The sequence below is a fragment of the Myotis nattereri genome (genome assembly GCF_964212035.1).
Source record: "Myotis nattereri genome assembly, chromosome: 17".
In the NCBI taxonomy this organism is placed as follows: Eukaryota; Metazoa; Chordata; class Mammalia; order Chiroptera; family Vespertilionidae; genus Myotis; species Myotis nattereri.
In genome coordinates this window covers 53,272,231-53,296,827 of record NC_138092.1, presented here as the reverse complement: position 1 = coordinate 53,296,827, position 24,597 = coordinate 53,272,231, and the positions used below count along the sequence as shown (strand labels likewise).

Below are 24,597 nucleotides of genomic sequence, written 5' to 3'. Positions count from 1 at the left end.
ATCTTAATCAGAGAGATTGGAAAACAGTAACACAGAGCGATTCTGTTCTTCCCATTACCTGAACGGTATTTGAAATAAAAAAATTACTTCTGGCCACTTTGCTTTCATAGAACAGTGAATTTCATGTTATCCTTTCCAACAAGGTTACCAATTTATCAAACATTAATTTACCAAAATCCAATACCACTGAGATAAGCTATTTATAGAATTTAGTGGCAAAAAAAGGCAATTCATTAAAATGCCAAGTATCAACAAATATATACAAATACATTCCAAGTCTGTCCCCAATAAATTAATAACTACCATGTGGCATTTTAAGATCATAGTAAACATCTAGGCACTTAAATAAAAATTTCATCACCTTTCTTTTTTTTAAACTTAGATTAAAATTGAGTACACCAGTGATACCATTTGATTTTTCCCCCATTGGGTCTACAGTTCTTCAACATTATCGCAAATATTTCTTAGAATGTATTTGGATTCAGTAAAAGTTAAAAAGTTGGTTTCTTCCTACCTGCCCGCCTCATGGGTTGGTGAGAATGACGGCCCTTTGCAGAGCTGCCTGTAGGCATCTCCAGGTGGAGCCGGGGAGGGAGTCCCTGGGTGCAGGCAGACCTGCCCGCCATCCTCACTGAGCTGAGTGACAGACCCCGGCACTCTCCTCCCACCACTAATATTTGTGGATAAAGTCCTATTTAAAGTGCAAATAAATATCAACAGCAACTTAATTTTTATTATACAAAGTTGGAAAGGATAGGAAGCACTAAGGAAATTTTAAAATCACTCATAAATCCAGCTTCTACAGGAAAGCATCCTGGCGCATTTTCAGTGACTGTCTCAGCAGTCAGTCCTTGTTCTGTGTGTCAAGATAACACTGCCCAGCATACGGGACTATCAGACAGGTTCACAGTGAGTAAAAGATTGTGAGTCAAAATAATTAAAAATCACAGACTAAACTACAGGGTAGGGGCAGGCGTGGGTCCGATTCCTCATCCCTAGGTCATAAGGACAGTGGGGACAGTAAGAAAGATGGCCTTTCCAACAGAAGAACCTGGGAAGTGTCTCAGGGTCCAAAAGAAAGTTCAGAGGCTGCTGACCAATAGGTTCCATCGTTGCTGTTGAGCCTGTGACACCAAAAAGAAGCCATTCTTTAGCGTATGCTACACACTAACCAGGAACATAGGAGGGAGCTGGGGTTGCTCATACCGAGTCTGAACGCAGCCCAAGGAGTAAGGCTCAGTCATTCTTTCTATGTGATCACAGGACTCATTTTTGTTGTTTTAACCTGAGGAATGGCTCCAGTAAAAATGTAATTTTGAAATAGATCCCCTCCTTATGGATTTCCAAATATTTTATAAATAAAAGAGAAACATGGTAATTAGCCGTACCTCCACTGCCCTTCCCATTGGCTAATCAGGGTGATATGCAAATTAACTGCCAGCCAAGATGGCAGCCGGCAGCCAGGCAGCTTGAAGTGAACATGAGGCTTGCTTGCTTCAGTGACGGAGGAAGCCAACCTTCCCCACCTGCCGCTGCCGGCCTCTGAGCTTGCAGTTTGAAACCTTATTACAAATATAGAAGCTAAACAAAACCCTAGAAACCTTCTTTCAGGCAGCTGGGATCTCAGAGCTGGAATTGAAACAGTGTTTCTATTATAGAACCCAAACAAACCAGATACCTGCTTTCAGCAGCTGAGGCCTCAGAGCTGGAGCCAAGCCTCAGAGCTAAAGCTGGCCCAGAATTTTAAAAAAAAGAGAGAAAAAGGAGCGGTTGGGTGCTTCAGTCACCCGCCAGCTGAAAACAGCCCTCAAGCCCCTCACCCAGACTGGCCAGGCACCCCAGTGGGGACCCCCACCCTGAAGGGGGTGTGACCAGAGCAAACAGTCATCATCCCATCATCTATGCTGGCCAAGCACCCAAGCGGGACCCCCACCCTGATCCAAGACACCCTTCAGGGCAAACCAGCCGGCCCCCACCCATGCACCAGGCCGCTATCCTATATAGTAAAAGGGTAATATGCCTCCCAGCACCGGGATCAGCAGAGACGCGAGGCCTCCCGGCACCGGGATCAGCATGACAGGGTGCAATGCCCAAACCCCGATTGCCCTGAGGCTCTGTGTGTGACAGGGGGCGGGGCCACAACCTCCCTATCCGCCCTGCTCTGTTCGTGACAGGGGAAGGCGCCCCAACTCCCCAATCGGCCCTGCTCTGAGCCCGACCTGGGGCTGCACCTAGGGATTGGGCCTGCCCTCTGCCACCCGGGAGCAGGCCTAAGCCAGCAGGTCATTATCCCCTGAGGGGTCCCAGACTGCGAGAGGGCACAGGCTGGGCTGAGGGACTCCCCCTCCCCCCCGAGTGCACAAATTTTTGTGCACCAGGCCTCTAGTATTTTATAAACTGGGATGTGAGGAGTAATTGTGAACAATTCTTTTTACACCAAAAAATACCTGTCTTTACTAAATAGTCTTTAAAAACTAATCCTAAATTGGTGATCTTCACTGGTTAGAGAGGAGTGTTATTTCATAACACTCAAACACAAAAACAGGAGTCCAGGTTCATAATAATTTTAATTTCTATTCACATCTATTAAATTTGAAAAAGAGTTAGGTCAAGATTTTTTGGTATGTGCAGACCAAGGAAAAATATATAACCACTAGAGCAGGGGTGGGCAAACTTTTTGACTCGAGGGCCACAATGGGTTCTTAAACTGGACCGGAGGGCCGGAACAAAAGCATGGATGGAGTGTTTGTGTGAACTAATATAAATTCAAAGTAAGCATCATTACATAAAAGGGTACGGTCTTTTTTTTTTTTTTAGTTTTATTCATTTCAAACGGGCTGGATCTGGCACGCGGGCCATAGTTTGTCCACGGCTGCACTAGAGGCACAGTGCATGAAATTCATGCACTTGGGGGGGTCCCTTAGCCTGGCCTGAGCCCTCGCACAGTCTGGGAGCCCTGGGAGGATGTCTGACTGATCACTTAATGGGCCTAAGCCATCAGTCAGACATCCTTAGCATTGCCACCGAGGTGGGAGGGGCTCTCACCACTGCCGCTGTGCTCACCAGCTGTGAGTCCGGCTTCAGGCTGAGCAGTGCTGCACACTGACCATCAGGGGGCAGCTTCTGCATTGAGTGTCTGCCCCAGCGGAGAGGGCCCGGCAATGGCGGAGTGCAGACCTGGGTGCCTTGGGGCACGGATGGGTGTTTGACTGTGTGCTATTGTTGTGGGCGCCCCTGGCGGGGGTGACGGGGAAGAGATCGGGAGTCGGAGGTGCGGGCTGCAGCTACCCTCAAGGCTGGGTCTTCTCCCTGTCTGGTCAGCTTACCTGACCCTTCAGGGGTGTGGGGGCTGGGGTAGGGTGTCCCCCTGTCCCTCTGGAGGTGCAGGGGCTGGGGTAGGGTGTCAGTCTGTCACCCTGGAGGTGCAGGGGCTGGGGTAGGGTGTCCGTCTGTTACCCCGGTGGTGTGGGAGCTGGGGTAGGGTGTCTGTCTGTCCCCTTGGGGGTGCAGGGGCTGGGGTAGGGTGTCCGTCTGTCCCTCTGGGGGTGCAGGGGTTGAGGTAGGGTGCCTGTCTGTCCCCCTAGGGGTGCGGGGGCTGGGTAGGGTGTCCGTCTGTCCCCCTGGGGGTACAGGGGCTGGGGTAGGGTGTCCGTCTGTCCCCCCGGAGGTGTGGGGGCTGGGTAGGGTGTCCGTCTGTTCCTCTGAGGTGCGGGGGCTGAGGTAGGGTGTCTGGCTGTCCCCCTGGGGGTGCGGGGACTGGGGTAGGGTGTCTGTGCAGGGGGATTGGAAGAGCTCCCCGTGGCTGCTTCCTCTTCCTTCTTTGCAGTCCAAGCTCCTGTCAGGCGCTCTCCTCAGATCCCAGGAACTTGGCTCCTGCCGCCCACCTTCTGCTGGTCTGTCAATATGCAAATTGGTCGTTACTGGGACACCATAAGGGACAATTAGCATATTACCTCTTTATATGTACAGATAGTATTTCTTTTTAAATACTAAAGTAGCTTTGTTATAAACAGCAGTATTAATTCCTATAATTATTGATATTTAAATAATTCAAGCCATATTCCCCTTTATTTTGCTAATTTTTATAGGAATGTTATTCCAAAGAACACAAAGGAATGAGCAAAAATCACATTAAGAGTGTTCATATGATTTCCTGGTATTTTTAGTAAAATAGATATTTCTAAAATATACATAAAATGTTTACCTCTTCAAGTCCTTTTCTCCTACACATTAAAATGTTATTCCATTTTAATTGATCATTAGTGGTAATGTTTCCTAAGAATACAGCTTTCAGATTTTTTTCTTCCTGGCATATTTCTCAGATCATCAATTATTAACAAACATTTAACTAAATCAGTTGAATTTTATTTAAAGAAATTTTTTCATAAAGTGAGTTGCCTTAGGAATACAAGGAACCTTTTTTAATAATATTTTTCATCATATTGCCCAGATAGAATTACCACAATGGGACAAATTATATACCTGATTTTCTTAGATGGTCAAATGTATTTGTCCCAACTCAGTGGGTGAATTTCTCATTGCAAGTAGCCTATAATGCTGCAGTTTTTTAAATTTTAGTTCTTTATAAATGAGTCATGTGGTCTGTGTACATGGAGCCCTTCCCAGGAGACCACGACATCCTGAAGGCGGGCTGTGCCTAGTTTTCCCCATGGCACCCACCGCGGCACAGGCACCGGGGTCTTAGGGGGGAGGGAAGGAGAGGTTTGCGTGAGCACTCTGTGCTCTTGTCAGCATTTCATACAAGACAAAAAACGATCCTTATTCTTCATGTTCAGCTTCTTTATCTTCATTATCCGATTTTGTTAGGCAGGTGCATTAGTTTCAGCTGCCATAGCCAATTGCCAAAAACTGGGTGGCTTAAAAAATACAGAGGTTTCTTCTCAGACAGTTTTAGAGGCCAGAAGTCTGAACTCAGGGTACAGGCTGGGTCATGCTCCCCGGGACTCCTGCCCAATCTCACAGTTCTCAGACTGTGGGTCGCCACCCCTTTGGGGGTCGAACGACCCTTTCAAAGGGGACGCCTAAGACCATCAGAAAACAGATATATAATTACATATTGTTTTTGTGATTAATCACTATGCTTTAATTATGTTCAATTTGTAACAATGAAAATACATCCTGCATATCAGATATTTACATGACGATTCATAACAGCAGCAAAATTACAGTTATGAAGTAGCAACGAAAATAATTTTATGGTTGGGGGTCACCACAACATGAGGAACTATATTAAAGGGTCACGGCATTAGGAAGGTTGAGAACCACTGTCTTAGAGGAATAAATGATTTTTCTAATGTTTGGAAGTCACTGTTAAACGCTGTTATTTTCTTCTATTGAAAACTCTATTATAAAACATATCCGTCTGAGTGACTGATCCTCTGATTCCCATAAGTATTTGCCTTCCCTGCTTGTCCCCTATCCCCTACTCCTTTCCTCCTCCACATGGCAACAGAATAACCACGTGGCCAGGTGGGCGACCGCATGGCTGACGCGTGTCTGCCCTCCAGGCTCAAACCTTCCCTCTCGTGGGCTGTTGGGAGGGTGGGACAGGCAGCTTCTGACCCATCCCAAGCCCTTCTCCATCAGCCCGATCAGGAAGGAAGTCGGACCTTCATCCTCCCACTCCTGTGTCTCCCTCAGCTGGTCAGGACTTAGGTGGTGAGGAGAAGTTACTTAGTAACCGCCTTAGCGACCAAGTGTATTAGGAAGCTTTAATTTCCCACATGATTTGTGAGCATAAAACAGGGAAACGGAAAAGCTCCTGAAAGGCCACAACCAAAGATATGATCAGTGTGTAGTTAAAGGAAAGGTAACACTCTGTCCCAGGGGGAGAGGGACTTATTTTCAGTTTGGACCCAAACTGCAAGTTACTCTTCTGGTCAAAAGGAGAAAAATACAATTAGCAACCTGACCCACCCCCCGCCCTCCCTGCCCCCCAGGGGCAGGACACACACCTGAGCTTTGTCACTTCTGATAAGCTACCCAGGCCTCCACGGCCTGTCAACTCCTGAAGCACTTTAATTCCTCCTGGAAGGAGCAGGATATAAGTGAGTGTCTACTCACCTTCCAGCATCCAGCTCATGGGTCGCCTTCGCTGCAGAACCGCGGGCGTCCCCGACTCCCAGACCTCCGCATCCCTTCCTCTGTGCCGTCGCGTGTAACACGTGTGCTGCACAGTTTGCCTCTCACATGGTGCCGGGAGCTGGTCCATCCTTGCTGTTTCAAGGGACCCGGCATATATGGCATACTGTTCTTAATATGTTTGCTCACCTTCTTGGCACTATGTGTTTTAACCAAGGTCTCCTCTCTGAGAAAGGTTGTTTCCCCAGGTAGGGATTTTCCCCTGAAGTTAGGGAGGGAATAAAACCTCTTAACTAAGTGCCAGGTGGGTTATTAATCACTTTAACTACGAACAATCATGCTTAAGCTACATAATCTTTACTCCCTGGAATGGAGATAAGAAACGCCCTAACCTTTGAAATAGAGATTGATAGGATTGGAATCAACTGGTATAAATACAGATGTAAGAAGACAGAACGAGGAGAGACAGAACCTAGGCACAGAACCTACACAGAACGTTCTCTAGAGACAGAAGAACTTCGCTGGAGAGAACATGGCAAAAGATCCTGGACAGAAACTGGCCTCAGAACCTAGCGAGAGAACATGGCAAAAGATCCTGGACTGAACCTGACTACAGAAATTGGCAAGAGAACCTGACTAGAACCTGGTGACTGAACCTGGCTGGAGAACCTGGACAGAACCTGGCTGGAGAACCTAGCGAGGGAACATGGCTACAGAACCTGGCTGGAGAACCTGGAGATCCTAGCAAGAGAACATGGACACAGAACCTGGCTGGAGATCCTAGCCAGAACTTCGCTGGAGATCCTAGCCAGAACTTCACTGGAGATCCAGAGCAGAACTTGGCTGGAGATCCTGGCTAGAGATCCTGGCTAGGCTGCTGATCAACTGAACGCTGTCTCCGTGTCCTTCCTTCTTCGCCGACTCCATCCACACCTTTGGGGACCCCTGGACCCGCTGGGGTTGGACCCCGGCATCATGGGAAGACGGCCCTCGGGGCAGAGTCTCCCCTCCAGTGTCCACTAAAGTGCCGGCCGCAGCCGTGCCTGTGAGCGTGCAGGGAGGACCGTCTCCCGGCGGCCGAGCAGACACGCCCTCCTCCTGTGCTCGCTTTCACTCCTTTCTTTGAACTGGAGCTGGAGCCTCCTGTCCTCCTGTTCGGTGAGATCATGGGTTTGGGAGCGGGAAGCACGACGCTGTGAGGGGTGCCCGGCTGGGTCCCAGGCCCCAGTCAGCGGAGGGCGCCTTCTGCCTCACACGTACCCAAAGAACGAGTCTCGACAAAAACCCAAATTTTAACAATGTTCTCTAATCACATATTTTCTTTCCGCCTTAATTTATGAGAAGAGTTGAAAAACCGTAAGTACTTGGTACTACTGAACATATGGTTTTGTATGTGGCGCTTCAAAAAGAAGGAATTTTTTCTGTAGGAATAACATCAGTCCCTCATTGCAGTGGAATATTTGACTTTTCCTTTTTCTTACTTCATAAACAAACACATGAAGGGCACATTCAATCCTGGTTTTCTCCCTAATGCCCCAGACGATGGTAACGTGGTGGGTAGTGAGCAGCTCTCCATTCACAGCCCCTGCACGGTCACAGTGACAGAACTGCCAGGCGTGGCGGGTCATCCGCTACCACTTTTCTAACTGAACCCTGAGGCTCTATTTTCTGTGAAATTGAAACTGGAAACACAAATCTTTGGACAATTCTGACCTGGAAGTCCCGTCTGTAGGTCAGCCTCTACCTTTCCATAACCAGCTAAGCAAACAGCTGACACAGGGGTGCCCCTGTCCTCTGGTCCTTCCCATCAAGACCCACTTCTTCTGGTCAGAGATGCAAAGAGCAGGGAAGGCAGAGAGGAAGCTGTGCAGGGAAGGGGCGGGCCGGCCGGCCGGCCGGCCGGCAGCAAGCAGTGCAGCAGACCAGGCTGGGCAGGTGAGCGTTTCCCGCCACAGCTGACACTGGAAGGAGCTGCGGAGAGTGGTCATGTTCGCAATTAGCAGGGCACTGAGAAGGACTGCAGGGCCGAGTGTCCAGTGCCACAGCCAGGAGCGCGCTCGAGCTCCTGGACTCACCCCTCCCTGGTCCCCGCCATCCTCCTCTTGGCACCCTTGCACATGCCTTGTAGGGAGCTCATGCTCGCTCTTCACAAGGGACTGTAACTTCCTCTTGTGAAGTAGAACTTTCACAATTCTGTGAAAAGTAAATTGTCCTGGGACAAGGCTGAGAGGGTCCCATTAGGGTTCGTGTTGCCCGGCCCAGAGCTCCCAGTCCAGGGGAGCAGCTGGAGTTTGTGTGGGAACGGCCATTGGGTCAGGGGGAGCTCCTGGCATAAGAGGGAGCCAACCATAGGCTGGTGGGGAGCCCAGACGGGGCTTAGAGCAAAAGGCTCTTGTAACTGGACTGTCCTCCTGCTAAATGTGGGTTAGACTTACCAGTCGGCGGGGAGAGAGCAGCCCACAAGGGAAAGAACAGAGACAAGATGGGGAGGGCATAGAATCGCTTGTTTTTGAGGAGCCCGGGTTCCTCACAACTGCTCACACGTCCACACAGCCTCACCTTGTAACGAGGGGGCTCCGGCCTCTCCTTCCTGCATGTAAAACAGCCGGTCATTCACATCCCTCGGAAGTGACAGAGATCTGCTCTGGCGACAAATAAAACGCTCCGACCTCAGCTGTTTAAAACAGCCCAGATTTCCTTCCCTTTAAATGCCCATCGCGAGGCATCACCCCCTCCAAGGTGCAGATGCGAGGGCACAGGGGCATTCTCGACGCCGCGGCAGGGAACGTCCCGGGAGGTCCTGTGTAGCAACCTGAACAAGAACAGGGCACACGCGCACGCCCACCCGGGCTTTCCCTGCTGCGCGCTCCCGTCCGGTGTCAAAGGCAATGATCGCGCGTGGAGTTGCGCGGACTCTCCAGTCTCAGGGGCACGACTAAGTCTGCGTCTGCCCACCACCGCCCCAGCACTACCCCCGGAATTAGAAACCCCGGTGTTAATTGCATTTTAATTGAATTTACTGGGGTGACATTACAATTATGTAGGTTCAGGTGAACAATTCTATACACAGCGTCTGTTTGTTGTACTGTGTCCTCCCCCCCAAGTCAGCTCTCCTTCCGTCACCGTTTACCCCTTCACCCTCCACCCCCTTCCCTCGGCGACGGCCGCCCCGCGGTCCGAGTCCGAGCGCTGCAGCTGCTGCAGCCCCGCCCCCCCCGCCTCCCCCGTCTCCCCCGCCCCTTCGCCTCCCCCGCCCCCCACCCCCCCCGCCCCCCCCGCCTCCCCCCGCCTCCCCCGCCTCCCCCGCCCCCCCCGCCTCCCCCGCCTCCCCCGCCCCCCCCACCCCCCCCGCCTCCCCCGCCCCCCCCGCCTCCCCCGCCCCCCCCGCCTCCCCCGCCTCCCCCGCCTCCCCCGCCTCCCCCCTCAGCCCCAGCGGGGCCTGTCTGACTCCTCGGCCGCTTCCCACGTCCAGTCTGGCGCCACCTGTAGACGCTCGTCTCTCGACTCCGCCCGGGCGGCCTCCGTCTCCCGTGGTCTCCCGCCCGGAGACCCCCATCGGCGGGGACCCTCATCACCCGCACCCAGTGTTCCCGCCGGCACCTCACCGCCCGCCCCCAGAGCGTCTGTCCCGCGCCGGCTGCAGGGAGGGGACAGGGGACGGGGGACCCGGGACGGGGCCCGGCGGCTGGGACCCGAGACCCAGCCGACCCCGCCCCCGGCCCGTGCGTCACGAGGGGCGGGCCGTACGTCCAGGGGGCGGAGCCAGAGGGCGGTTCGCGCAGACCGCGCCCCGCGCCGTGGCCCCGCCCCGGCCGGAAAGGGGCGGCCGCACCGCTGAGGGCCGGAGTTTCTGACTCTTGGTGGGACCCGCCGCCCTCCGCCCGCCGCCCGCCGCCCGCCTCTGCGAGGCCTCCTGCCCCGAGCGGACGCGCCATGGAGGGCCGCCTGCCGGGCGCCGCGGCAGAGGGGCTGCCGGGCTGAGCTGCGGGCGACACCGAGCTGCCGGGCCCTGCGGCGGGCGGGCGGGCGGGCACGGGGACCCCGGTCTGGGCGCCCGGCCCCGCGGCCTCGGAGCTGCCGCTGAGCGCGCGGCCCGGGGACGACCCGGGGGCGGCTGGCCGCGGTGGGGCGCGCGCGCTGCGGCCGGGGCCTGGCGCTGGGCTGCGCGCTGGCGGCGCTGGGCCTGGCCTCGCTGGCGCTGGCCCGCCGCGCGCTGCGGCACCTGCTGCGCTGGGCCGAGGGCCTGCCGCCGCCGCTGGGCCCGCTGCTCTTCGCGCTGGGCTTCGTGGCCGTGTCCTTCCCCTGCGCCTGGGGCTACCTGGCGCTCAGCGTGGCCGCCGGCTACCTGTACGGCTTCGCGCCGGGCCTGGCGCTCGTGGCCGCGGGCGCGCTGCTCGGCACCGGCCTGGCGCACGGGGTCTGCCGGCGGCTGCTGGCGGCGCGCGTGGCGGCCCGGGTGCGAGGCAGCGAGAGGCTCAGCGCCGTCGTCCGCGTGGTGCAGGGCGCCGGCGGCCTCAAGGTGGTGGCGCTGGCCCGACTGACGCCCATCCCGTTCGGGCTGCAGAACGCGGTGTTCTCGGTGAGTGTCGGTCCCCGCGGGGAGGGCGCCCGTGTGGTCAGTGCCCGGGAGGTGACAGCGACAGGGGCCAGGACTCCCTGGGCGCTCACGGTCAAGCCGATCGGCCAGGCCCCAGCGGGAGGTCTGGCGGAGCGGAATGCCCCCTTTTCGCATGTTTTGGTCAAAACCGAACTTGCCGCTCTCAGTGCAGATGGAGGGAAATGTCCATTTGCCACCTTACTTCTCTGGGAGCCAGGGCCGCACGCAGCCTTCTCTGTCGCCTGCATCCTGACTCCAGGGTTCCATGACCCGCGAGCAGGGGGCCGTAGCGGCAGACCCACACTTTTAAGCTTCCTCACTGAATAGGCCTCCGGCGCCCGTACTTGCTTTAATGCAGCGTGAAGAGGGAGGACCTCCTGCCATCTTTCTTAGAAGGAACTTCACTCTGAAATCCCAGGCCCCCGTGCCCAGCGCGCACGCCCTTCTCGCGCCTCCAGACCTGCCCTGTGCACTGCTGTCGGCTGGAAGCCGGTGGCGGGAGGCGAGCGTGCTGGCCCCTCTTCACGCTCCTGCTGAGTCGGGAACGTGGACACATTTCCAGCACCTGCCCCTGCTTCACCTTCGTGAGCGGAAGTGGTGGAACCAGTTCACAAGGCCCCCAGTTAGGTGACTCGCAGAGTTTGCAGACTGGCGGCAGAGAGACAGCGTTGGAAGCCACAGGAGGGCCTGCATGTGATAGTTTCTGAACGAACACATTGTTTTGTTTAGAAAAGTCATTTTTAGTCTCTATAAACTTGTGTATTAAGGCTAATTCTAAATAGCTTAACTTGGTGACAAAATTAATTTTTTCTTTTGAAATCCTTTTGCAAATCTTGTGTTTTCTCTAACAGCAGCATCAGTGGCTGTAGACGAGTTTGGCGGAGGCCTGGTGTTGACCGCAGATGGTAGGGTCTCGGCCTCTACAGTATGAAGTGTGAACGTGGAGGCTCCCGCACTCGGGCCACAGAGAGTGAAGGCTGGGACTCAGGAGCCGGGGTTCCATCGCTAGCTTGCCTAGTTCGCCGCTGTCCTGGTGAACTTTGCACCTTTTCCGTCCCTGGCGGTGCCTGCTATTCCGCTCTTTCTGTCTCTGGGTCAGATGCTCATTTGTAACACGGGAACGCAGCGGTGCCGGTTCCGTAGGATTGCTGCGAGGACCCCTCGGTGAGCGCCGCAGAGCTGGCTCAGCCAGCCTGCCCGCGGGCCTGTGACCCGCCCTGCTGCTGCTCAGGGTCACAGGTAGTAAATGAGTGACAGAGTCAAACTTTGCACTGTGGTCTGCTGTTGGTAACGCCACCCGGGCTCTGCTGCCTCCTGGTGTCTTTAGTGCCTAGTGGAGTTCTGTGCCTGCAATAAGGAGTAGGGGTCTGTTCATTTAAAAGGTATTTGTAAATGTCTGACATACTAAACATGTGAATAAGAAGTTGTACTTTGTACAGGGCTGCGTGGCCTCCCGCTGCTGCTTTCCTGTCCAGGCATATTTCTCGTTTTCTTCTTCCCTTCCTGTATTTTACTTATTATTTATTAAATATGTTTTTTATTGATTGATTTTATTTTTTATTTTATTTTTTTTAATATATTTTATTGATTTTTTACAGAGAGGAAGGGAGAGAGGTAGAGAGTTAGAAACATCGATGAGAGAGAAACATCGATCAGCTGCCTCCTGCACATCTCCAACTGGGGATATGCCCGCAACCCAGGTACATACATGCCCTTGACCGGTATCGAACCTGGGACCCTTCAGTCCGCAGGCCGACGCTCTATCCACTGAGCCAAACTGGTTTCGGCATTATTGATTGATTTTAGAGAGGAGTTATGTGTAGTTATTCTTCTGAGCTGTACTTTCTGTTGTAATGTGTGTAACACCTGCGGCATAGCTGTGATAAAATGTGGTTTGCTTATTATTTACTATTTCCTTCTCTCCATCCCATGCATTTCAAGATGAGAACATTGATACCTAGAGTTTTTTTTAATTTAATAACTATTTATAGTGCGCTTACTAAGTGAAGGCCCCATTCTTCCACCCAGCACCTTATTTAATGCTCACATCAACCCTGACCCCCAACAGCGAAAGCCTGGGCGGCGGAGTGGGAAGTGACCCACCCAGCACACGCCGGTGCATGGAGAGGCGTGGGCTCACCAGTCTGCGGGGCCGAGAAGAGCTGCGTTTCCCAGGGACCTGGCTCCTGGGCTTGCAGCTCACAGGTCTCTCTCTAGCCTGTTGTGTCATAGTAACATGCACATGCATGTCTTATTACCCTTCCTCGATTAAAAAAGCCTTTAAAAGCAGGCACCTTTTTAAAATTTATTTTAACAGGTTTTGTTCTGTCTACAAAATAAGTTCATTGTAAAAAGTTTGAAAAGTAAAAATTATCTTTACTTGAAGAAGAAAACAATCATTAACATTTCAGTGTGTTTAGAGTCACTGCATGTGGTAATGCACTGCTTTTCTTCTGTAACATGGTGAGTGAATGTTACAGACGGTTTTCGTGACCTTTTCCTGAACGTAATGGGCACTTGTTAAGGAAACTACAAAGTGACTCACAGTGACCAGCGGGCCGCTATGGTTTCCCATCTTTATATCTTTATCTCTGCTTAGGGTGCGGCCTCATGTGTAGAAGGCATTTGATAAATTTTTGTTGAATGAGTAAAAATTATAAACCTATACTTTGCCATACTCTATAAAGAAGATCTTTTTAACTATTCAGAGAAACTTCATTGCATTTAGACTCTGGAATGATTCTTCGCATTCTGATATTTTGTAACTTAAATATTTATTTTAGAGATAACTTCCAAAACACAATGTTTTATTACTAGCTGCAATGTAAGATCATTTTGTCATATTTACTTAGGTACTTGACAAGTTTATTCTAAAGAAAGTTCTCCTTTCCAGTGATTGCTCCAAACTAACAGGAACCTTCCTCAAATTTGGCCCCATTTACGTCATTCCTTAACTAGACCCCCGGTGTCCCCCCAGGGCCCCTACCTGTGTCACCTAGTGTCCTGTCATGCTTCCCACGGTCCCCAGCGTGTGCCTGGACACAACCCCTGCTTTCCTGCCAGTGTCCTGGTCATTCTCTTCCTAGAGACGCCCACCTGCCTCCTCTCACCTGCCCCTTCCCACCTCCCACCTGCCCCTTCCCTCCTCCCACCTGCCCCTTCCCTCCTCCCACCTGCCCCTTCCCACCTCCCACCTGCCTCCTCCCACCTGCCCCTTCCCACCTCCCACCTGCCTCCTCCCACCTGCCCCTTCCTGCCTCCCACCTGTCCCTTCCCACCTCCCACCTGTCCCTTCCCACCTCCCACCTGCCCCTTCCCTCCTCCCACCTGCCCCTTCCCACCTGCCCCTTCCCTCCTCCCACCTGTCCCTTCCCACCTCCCACCTGCCTCCTCCCACGTGCCCCTTCCCACCTCCCATCTGCCTCCTCCCACCTGCCCCTTCCTGCCTCCCACCTGTCCCTTCCCACCTCCCACCTGTCCCTTCCCACCTCCCACCTGCCTCCTCCAACCTGCCCCTTCCCACCTGCCCCCTCTCACCTGCCTGCCAGCCCAGCTGCAGCTTGCAGAGTTTTCCCTGTGCCTCCTCCTCGGACTGCCCTTGCCCTGTTGCTGCAGCTGGTTGGTCCCACTCACTCTAATGCTCTGCACTGGTGTTGCATCTGCTTGGCCTCTGGGGCTGGCTGTGTTGTTCTGGTTCCTGGCAGGTAGCTGTGTCTACCTTGCTGTCTGTGGGCACCACCAAGACCTTGGGGTGCAGATGTGAGTCTGTCGTTATGGGAGTTGTGAGTGACCTTCCAAACCAGCGGAGTGGCCTCTAGTGGATCATCTGTGAACAGGTGGACGCGGCTTAACCCAAAGCAGGAGCGGGCGAAGGGGAGCTCTCGGTTACACTGTTGGTACCAGGTGACTAGGTCTCACTGTCACACCGAGGCGGGTACATGGGACAGCTATTCTCAGAATTAATGGCAGTAGCAGCAACATGAAGTGCTTAGAAATAAGTGAATAACATGCATGATGTACATAAATAAAACTACTAAACTTTAGGAAGGTGTAAAAATTCTGAAAAATTACAGAAACATTTTGGATAAGTGCTAAATATTCTGGAGGTTTCAGCTCTATCCAGTTTAATTTATAATATACCTTAATCATATATATAACTGACTACTTTTTTTGAATGACATAGTAGTCCTCAAATTTATCTGTAAGACTAGTTATGGCAATTTTTCAAAGGAGAGAAATGAAAGGTTTACAATACAAGATTTAGGATATCAGTGGGCCAATTAGAGCCCCAAATGGCTCCTTTTACATACAGTTACTTCATTTCTAATAAAGTCAGCATCACAAGTCACTGCAGAAGTTAATTCCACAAGTAATGCTAGGAAGATTGGCTATGGGGGAAGGGCAGGAATAGGATATTCCCTCTCCTTTATATTCTTACATTTAAGCCAAATAAATTTTAGAAGGAATAAGTGGTAAATGCTACAAAGGAAAAGACAATTACAAAAAAAATACGGGTAAAAACTAACATGGGGATCGGAAGAGACTTTCTAGAGCTGAAAGCAGTGGAGAAATCAGAGGAAAAGATAGGTAATACTGGATCACACACAGATGTAGAAACAATTATATGTCAAAACATAAGGGATAGTATAGAGGAAAATATTTGCCACATATGATAGTTAAAGGGTTGCCCTTACTACATAAACAGCTCTAATGAATACATAAGAAAAATACGCAGTGTTCCAATTAACAAATGGGCAAATGTGAACAAATAAAGCCATACTTTAATACTAATATCAATTGTATTAAATAGTGCTGATGAGACGTCATTTTACCCCTGTCACACTCAGGATTGAAACGTTATTGAGGTTGCTGTGATAGAAAGGACACGAATGCATTGCTTACTGACAGGCATACAGTCACTGGACTTTTTTGGGAAAAGTTTTTATAATTCGATCCAATGGGTCCACTCCTAGTGATTTATCCTAGAAAAATGGAAATACATTTATTGTGTAACAGATCATTCCAAAACTGAGCAGCTTAATAAGCATCGCCTCGCAGGTTCTGTGGTTGGGGTCCCTGTGTAGGATGCTGGCCTGGGGTGCAGCTCTCTCCATACCTGCAGTCAACTCCAAGCCTGGCTGTAGAGAATTTGCCTCCAGGCAGGCCTCCCCAGGAAGCTACTTGCCTGCTGGAGGTGTTGGCCAGAAGAAGTGCCAGGAGCAGCCGTGCCCGGCACAGGTCGCACAGGGCACGAGTACTGAGAGGTTTGGCGGCGTAGTTTAGACTCTGCCTCCTATACTGGTTAGTGTGCAGACAACTGTCCCTTACAGCTGGGTTTTTATCTAGTGGCAGAAAAAGAAGCACATGATCACATGTCCACAGTGAGACGCACAAAGTGATGCATGCAGCCGCAGCACAGCGATAGCGTGACTGCCGTTGCTGCGTGTCAGTTGTGAGCTGGGCATTTGCTAGACATTGTTCACACCTTTCTGGTCCTAACAATAGCCATGCAGGGAGGTGGTTTTACCCTCATTTCCCAGAGGAAGAGGCTGATGGATGCTCAGAGAGGTAGCTGGCGGCGCGCTCACCCCGGAAGCCGCTGGGTCTGTGGCTCCAGAGCCAGGACAGTGCTGCTCATGTGCTCGTGAAGGGGTGACAGGAGGAGGCTTGACAGAGCAACCGTGTGCACATTTCTTGTTCATGGAAGAAGAGAGAGTCACACATGTTACCTTTCAGTGGTAGAAAAATAGAATGTTAAAACATTTTAAACTTCATTTTATTCTAAATCTCCATTCTGCATGTATTCCTTTTATAATCATTTTTAAAACTCAGATCCTTGGAAAGTATTTCAGCTCTCCCTGCTTCCAGGGGGAATCCACTCGCCAGACTTGCGCACAGTTCTGTGTGAGGTGAAGGCGTTCCTGATGAGTCACCCTTCCCTTTCCCTTGGTCTTGCAGATGACCGAGCTCCCCTTACCCAGCTACCTGCTGGCGTCCTCGGCGGGGCTGCTGCCCACCCAGCTCCTGAACTCATACCTGGGCACCACTCTGCGGACCATGGAAGATGTTATTGCGGAGCAGACTGTTAGTGGATATGTTGTTTTTTGTTTACAGGTGAGTTTAAGGCCAAGCGTTGTCTTTTTTTCCCTCTTGTAAAATATTGCTGATTAAAACTAACAGATTTTATTGAAAATAATTTAAAATTTTTGCTTTTTGTGTATTTTCTTGTTCTTTCAATCACATAATATTTTGACAACATTTACATTTTAATTGTGTGGATATAAGGAAGTGTATAGAACTGAATTGAAGATGATCTTAAAAAGGAATGACAAAAACCGGGTTCTTTCTTTGGTGATTATTTTCACAGTCAGCACTAAACCAAATACTCTATTCTGAGTTAGTGTGAAGTGTTAATACTGTTTCTGAAAGTCATTTTAGTGAGATTTGGTGGGGTTGGCTTTATCTTAGTTACTTTATCTTCAAATTATTGAACTCTTCTATTTCTTAGAATATTGTATTGGTTATATATATCTTTTCTGGTATAATTTGATGTAGAGCAAACATTTTTTAGAAAGTATTGCTTTCTAAAAAGTAAAGATTTCTGCTGCAAATCTAAATAAGATTTGTATAATGGATTATTATTATGCAAATTGTAATATAGTTTGGGGAACATGTAATACCATATACTAGATGTACCAGGTAATAATGCGGATTTTTTTCAATAGATGGAGTTACACATATGTTGATATATATGCGATTTGATATGTATGCTAGTTTGTTGTATTGACAGCAAGCTTCAAAACTTCATATGTCAAATTTGCTGAAGGTGTTAACATCATAGATATTTTTACGCTTAAAAATGTCGAATTTCATGCCAAAAAAAGAGCGTTTGCGGGAAGTTTTAATTCATTACTTTCTTTTGAAGAAAAAGTTATCATATACTTTGGGAAGCTTATGGTGAACATGCTCCATCTCAAGATACTTGTGAGCGCTGGCTTAAATGCTTTAAAAGTGATGATTTTGATGTGAAAAACAAAGAACGTCCAGGTCAACCGAAAAAGTTTGAAGACCAACAGTTACAAGCATTATTGGATGAAGATGCGTGTCAAACTCTAAAACAACTTACAGGAAGATCAAACGTTGCTCAGCAAACAATTTCTGATCGTTTACAAGCAATGGGAAAGATTTTAAAGGAAGGAAAATGGGTGCCACATCAACTGAACGAAAGACAGATGTAAAACCAAAAAGTCATCAGTAAAATGTTGCTTCAATGGCACGAAAGAAAGTCTTTTGTGCATCGAATTGGGACTGGCAATGAAAAAGTGGATTTATTTTGAGAACCCCAAACGCACAAAATCATGGGTTGATCCAGGTCAACCATCAACATCAACTGCAAGGCCAAAGCCCTTCGGAAGAAGACAATGCTCTGCATTTGGTGGGATCAGGAAGGTGGGGAGTATTATGAGCTTCTAAAACCAGGTGAAACCGTTAATGCTGATTGCTACCAACAACAAATAATCAACTTGAATCACACTTTGATCATGAAACGACCAGAATGTCCCAAAAGACATGGCAAAGTAATTTTGCTTCATGATAACGCACCATCACACACTTCAACACCAGTTAAAGACACGTTAAAAGATCTTGCCTGAGAAGTATGAACCCACCCGCTGTATTCACCAGACCTTGCTCCTTCAGATGACCACTTGTTCCGATCGATGGCACACGCGCTTTCTGAGCAGCACTTTAAAACGTACGAAGAAGTGGAAAATTGGGTCTCTGAATGGTTTGCCACAAAACAAGAAAAGTTCTATTGGGACGGTATCCACAAATTACCTGAAAGATGGGGGAAATGTGTAGCTAGCGATGGACATTACTTTGAATAGAGCATCTTTGATGTTTCTCTTAAAATTATCATGTTTTCTTTGATTACAAAATTCGCCATTATTAACCGATACACCTAATAAGAGGTTGATAAAAGAGAAAAGTTCTGTATGTAGGCTCATTTATTTAGTGCATTTAAATTGCATACAGGAAGAGTTTATTTATTTATTTAGTTATGATACATTTTATTCCTGAGAGTTACCAAAATAGAAAATCATCATAAACTTTGACGATCTAGTAAGATGATGAAGGACAGCTAGCCTTTATTGAGTGCTTTACTTGCCATATAGTTGAACTCATTTAATTCCCACCAAAACCCTAGGAAGTTTGTATTTTTATTATTTCAAGCCCACCTTGGACATATCCTTTGCAGCGCTTGCCTCAGTGACGGCACATGGCTGGCGTGAAACTAATCATGGCAGAAATATTTACACCACGGGAATGGCAGGTGCTCCAAATCAAGATTCCCACCTCCGGTCCCTGAGCACTAGTGTGTCAGCACACCAGCAGCTGGCATCTGTCTGCGGTGGCAGCTGCAGGCAGACACGGAGCTGTGGGCATTAGGGGCTGGCCACGCTCATGACCAGGGACAGTGGTCGGCTGACAGGTAGTGCTAGCGAGATGGTGACCCACTTGTTTTGATTCATGCTATTATTGACATGTGGTGTCAGGTCACAGATGTTCTGTCAGTGGCGCTGTTCCCAGGTTCTGAGGTGCCATGTACTGTAGGGACAACGCGACAACGACAGTGAGCAGTCGGCCTGTGAGCCCACAGGAGGCGTGTCAGCGGAAGGACTCGGCAAGAAAACTTGGCAATGATTTTGCTGTTCAGGGGGTCCGTATTTTTATTTTATCCTTTGCCTTCAGAGCTGTATATATTTTTTAGGTAACCTGAATCTAGGTTTAGAGTTATTATAGTTGGTTTATTTTTATGACTGCAAGTCACATTAAGCTTTCTGTGCCTTCTGTCTGTGGAGTCATTTGTTTAGACTCATCCTGAGGCCCTATAAGATTCTGGTGTACTCTGCATTCTCAATATTTTTTCCGTATAAATTTAAGCACATTTTGCTTCTCCAGTTTCCTGAAAACGAGTAATCCATTTGAAACCTCTTTTCCTCTACGTTATGTGTGAGTAGTTAGAACTCTTCGTCCACATGTCTTCCCCAAGACTCTCAGGGTGCTGCGTGCAGTCCTACGCCAGGACGGGACAGCGCGGAGTGGTCAGTGGAGCGTCCGAACGTGCAGGGTCTTCTTTTCCCACCATGTCTCACCCCCACGGGAGCTGTGAACTTACCTCAGGATACAAATGGGGGGAAGCAAATCTTTCTCAACTCGGCATTCCTGAAAAACCACCACCACAGCAAAAAGGGAAGGCGCCTCGCTCGGAGCTGTCGGTGTTACCTACAGCTGAGCCTGTTCCTGGAAGGACTGGCTCAGCCTGCAGATGTGGGATGTGAGAGGGGAGCAGCCGTCATCGGAAGGGCCCGCCCGCAGAGGAGAGGGGTGGCTCCGGCTAGGCCGCGTGGGGCTGGGAGCTTCCTCGGCTGCTAGAAACGGCGCCGATCCACCCAGTTCTGGAGCTGCCGCAGGGTCCGCGTGGCCGCAGAACTGAGCAGTGGCAGGTGGTGCTTGGAGCAGGCCAGCCTGGCCGTGTCCTGATCAGGCTCGGACCCACGGCCTCATCCAGTCTCTCGTGCCTCCCCGTGTTGGTGTGGCCACAGCCAGAGCCCCCCGGGGAGCCCGAGCCTCATCTTCACACCTGCTCCGCCGGGGGTCGTGGGCCAGGCAGGCGGGCGCTGGTGTCAGTGCGGCGTCAGCGGCTCCTCGGCGCCTGACCCCCTCCCTCCTCCCGTCGGCCACTGCTCTTCCTCCCCCTTCTCCACCGCTCTTCCCGACTCACAGGAGCATCAGGCCCTCAAACGGAAACCCATTTTCATCTGAGAGGGCGCTGGCCTCGGGGCTTGCTGGTGCCTCCCCGGTGATGGTGAGTGGCCTCTGGGCAAGATTCCTTCCCCCGGTGCTTGGGCTTCTGTTTGATGGGAAACCTTTTAAAACACGTGTGTGTCCTCACACGTCACGGGCTGAGCGGAGCGTGGAGTCAGTACAAGCCACAGGTCCTGGGTCCGCAAGGACATCTGAGGAGAAGCCCACAGGGTCGGAGCCAGAGGTTTGCCTCTGGACCTGAGCCTCTGTCCTGTGGCTTGTCACAGGCTCCCCGAAGCCACACACCACCTCGTCTCCATCGCGTGCAGACGGGGCACTGCCTCCCTGAGCACCTCGATTTCCTCACGGCTTTTCCGCTGGCCTGGCCCAGTCCCTGCGATGTTTTCCTCCCAGCCCCCAAGTCAGCGTTTCTCAAGGCTGCAGCTGAGTTTCCTCGTCCCCCTCAGAAAACTGTTCTTCTGGGCACATCCGTTGCTGGGAGCGGGGGGCTGCTGCACGGGTAAAGGTGTGAGGACCCCGGTCCATTGTTGGGGGGCTGCTGTACAGGTGTTGGTGTGAGGACCCCGGTCCATTGTTGGGGGGCTGCTGTACAGGTGTTGGTGTGAGGACTAGTCATGTTGGGTTCAGCCTCCGTTCCACATCTCAGACTGTTCGCTGCCCCTCCAGTCTGTCTCACATGGGACTGGGCACCTTGTCCCCACTCAGCCTCTCCCTTTCACTCTAATGGTGTTTCCATCTCCGCATGTGTCACTTTGCACTGCTCAGTATCAAAGTTGGGGTTTTCAATCAGTGTCTTGTCTTTTTAAGAACTAAGATGTTAGAGAACAAACATAGACTCAAAAGCCCACCTTTAAAATCTGACTTGCTTAGAATTGCACTGAGTGATGGTCCTCACTTCATGGGGCCCCTGACTGAGTTCCAAGCCCCCCCCTCCCCTCCAGTGCCCGCTGCCCCCACCCTCCCACCCCCTCACGCCTGGAGTTGGGACATGCCCATGAGCTGCTAACCTGACGGAGAGGCCTCACGTGCAGGGCTAAGCTCAGGGTCACCTCGGGCTCGGCAGCCTCTGGACACGTGTGGGCCATCACACAGCAGCCGCTCCGCCTCGCTTCTCTGCGAGCTGCTCCGAGAACCATGGACAGATGGCCTTGGAGTACATGCACGCAGACGTTCTGTGGACAAGCATAGGAGCCACGCGCCCTGGTGGCGGGGCCTGGAGACCGGCCTGGGCTGGCTGTTCGTGACACCTCCTCTAGACTCCCTCTGACCAGCATTTCCACCATCATCATGGTTTCCTTTGGTTTTGTTCCTAAGGACACATGTTTTCGCATTCATGTCCTGTGTTAATCTTTGAAGCTTATTGGCATTTCATTTCTCACGTGGTTGTTCATGGTTCCGAGTGTGGCCGCACCAGGTATTTCGTTTGCAAGTGGTGGTGCTTCTCAGAGCCCCGGCGCCTGTGGGTAGGGCCAGGTGTGCAGAGACCGGCCAGTCAGGCATGTTACGAGTTCAGCCCACGTTCCCTCTGCTGCGCACATTTCAATCCTTGGGGAAGCTTTTTAGTTAAAGGGACGGGCTTGACATGATGTCGCGTGTGGGCTGGTGGGGCGCTTTCCTGCGTGTGCTTCCCAGGCGAGTCCTGGTCACCTGTAGCTGTCGGCCCCACCCCAGCAGACGGCCGAGGGGAGAGTAGATGACAGGCGTGTGAACGGCCGAAAGTCCTCCCTGCGCGTGTTTGAGAAGCGTCCTGTTGGAAACATTCCTAAGCCAAGTCTCCATGGGCGTTCCCTCCCCTTCCTTCCAGGGTGAGCTGCTCACTGGCTCTGTTTGATTCGCAGGTTATCATCAGCATCGGCCTCATGTTCTATGTGGTCCATCGAGCGCAAGTGGAGCTGAAGGCGGCTCTTGTCACCTGTGAAGTGGAACTGGAAGCCCCGCTGGTGAGCAGCGGGCAGCCGGACAGCGGCATCGATGTCGTGTGACCCCCTACGCGGGAACCCCTGAGCGCATGCTTGTCGGCAGCCTGGTGCTGTCCGGGTGTCGTCCCCCCGGGCAGAGCCGGCCTGATGTTCTGTGGCACAAACAGGACTGGTTTTAACGGCTCTGCTTTTCTGAGGCGAGAACTTCTGTCTGCGGGTGAGTGGCTGGGTTTGGGCTGCACGGCGACCCGGTCACCCCGCAGAGGCCTTCGGTCTGCACTTCTGTGGTGTCTTCTCTCTGGGGACTTGTGAGCAGAGCATGACCCAAGGTGTGCTGGCCAGTTCTATTACAAAGTCTGGGAGCCACCTGCCTCCGTCCTGCTCACAAAATGCGTGCCCTTTGCCCAGCCACTTTCTAGAAGGGTGAGCAGAGTGGTTTGGTTTGGTGGCTTCTCTGTTTATTCCCGGTTAGAAGCAGATGCTGGCTTTGGGCTGACCGTGGCCCGCCAGCAGGCGTCGTGGCATGTGTGCCGGTCAGGCCCAGGGTCCCCGTCGAGGCTGAAGTGCTCTAACCACCCTTCCGCCCCGGGCAGTGACGCCGGAGCCTCGAGGCCGACAGGTCAGCGCAGACCTGGGGCCGCTGTGCACTCCCCGCTCCTCCTCAGAGGCCGTCGCACGCCGTTTACCCAGCCATTTCACTGAACACTTTCTTTTTATTGTCATCGTTAGGTTTTGAAATAAAAATGTTTTCCCTTTAAAATGGTGGGCTTGCTGTCATTGAAGGTGTCACTCAGGTGGCCTTATTGGATCCAAACACCCTTTTTTAAAAACAAGCTTTAAAATCATGTTTGTGATTCCACTGACGTTCTTATGTCCTTGTCCCCATTGTCTGCAGCTTTAAACTGTAAATACGATGTGAGCCTCGGGCCCACCGTGTGTCAGTGGCCGGCTGTGGAGCAGGCTCGCTGTTTGCTTCCCAGTTGCTTTTCTCTGATCAGACTCAGGACCCTGAACTGTGAGCGGTGCTGGGAACCCTCGTGGGGCACACGGGGACTCCCGTGGGCTCAGAGGGCATGTGCACTCACGCACCACCTGACATCTGTGAATTTAAAGATTGTGAATTTAAAGATTCGGTGGGTTTTTTTGTTTGTTTTTTACAACTAAGATTATAGATGGGATCCAGGTTTTCTGGTTCATATCTCAGTTTGGCAAGAAGATCCCAACCTAGAGACTCCCACTTGCCTGGCCATTGGTGGAGCCTTTGCCTGGTTCGCTCCCGGGGAAGCGCCTTCAGAAGCAGCGTCATCCTGTCCTGTGCTGAGCGTGCTCAGTGGGTAAGTTCTCTGTGCAAGGGCAAGCGCAGTGTTCTTCCTTCCAGCACATCGCGCTCTCGCCTGCCAGGAACGGGGCTCGGCCAGCGTCTGCCCGGGGCCTCGGCGCAGGCAGCAGGCCTGCAGCACGTGGGCAGCCTCCACATTGTCTTTATCGATAGAAAAACGCATAGATTGGAATATTCTTATTCTTTTTTGAATCCTAGTTACTTGTTTAGTTCCTTGTTTTGTTTGTTTTTTAATGATTTTACAATGAGCAATACATTTGGTCCATGTCTAACTTGACTTTTCTTGTGCTCTTCGTTGGTTAGTTTGTTGAAGGAATCATTCATCTAAGGTTATTACTTTTAAACTTGTGTGCACTTTATGTATTTGAAGTGCATTTATTTACTTAGTATTTCATAACTTGAATAATTTCCCCAAACATAAACCTTTTGGTAGTTCATAACCTGCTCTTCCAACTGTTGCCTGGCACTTCAAATAAACATGTCAAGGTGAACGAGAAGTGATTGTTCTGTATGCTGCCAATCATTTTATATAATAAATCACCCATTTTTACTTAAGATCGTGTGGATGTGCTGTTTCTAAGACACTAGCGTGAAGTCACCCTTCCTTTCTCTCCAGCCCCGAGTGGACAGCGCCACGCGTGGTGCCCTGGGCGGGGCCACTCTGCTCCCCTCGGGCAGCACCACGCTGCCACAGGATTTTTCATGGTGATCACATCCTGCCTCCAGTCCTTGAGAATCCTGTGTCATAAAGAACTAATATGCAAATGGTCATCACGCCATCACACCGTAAGGGCTCAGACACTCAACACTGG

At 51.1% G+C, this 24,597-nt stretch overlaps 1 protein-coding gene and 1 long non-coding RNA gene across 2 annotated transcripts; one reads left to right on the top strand and one right to left on the bottom strand.

Annotated features, from left to right (window-relative positions):
- Positions 1-707: 707 nt before the first annotated feature.
- Positions 708-9,824, bottom strand: LOC308533533. Its single transcript, XR_013997097.1, has 5 exons — positions 9,708-9,824; positions 8,662-8,692; positions 6,085-6,237; positions 3,064-3,895; positions 708-1,124 (listed from the first exon to the last, which is right to left on the bottom strand). It is a non-coding gene; the product is annotated as an uncharacterized lncRNA (long non-coding RNA).
- Positions 9,825-10,035: 211 nt separating this feature from the next.
- TMEM64 (transmembrane protein 64) lies at positions 10,036-24,340 on the top strand (the record flags this gene model as incomplete). Its single annotated transcript, XM_081111521.1, has 4 exons — positions 10,036-10,078; positions 10,188-10,681; positions 16,658-16,813; positions 22,366-24,340. The coding sequence occupies 4 exons, from the start codon at positions 10,036-10,038 to the stop codon at positions 22,507-22,509; spliced, it is 837 nt and encodes a 278-aa protein (XP_080967647.1). The 3' UTR covers positions 22,510-24,340.
- Positions 24,341-24,597: the final 257 nt, after the last annotated feature.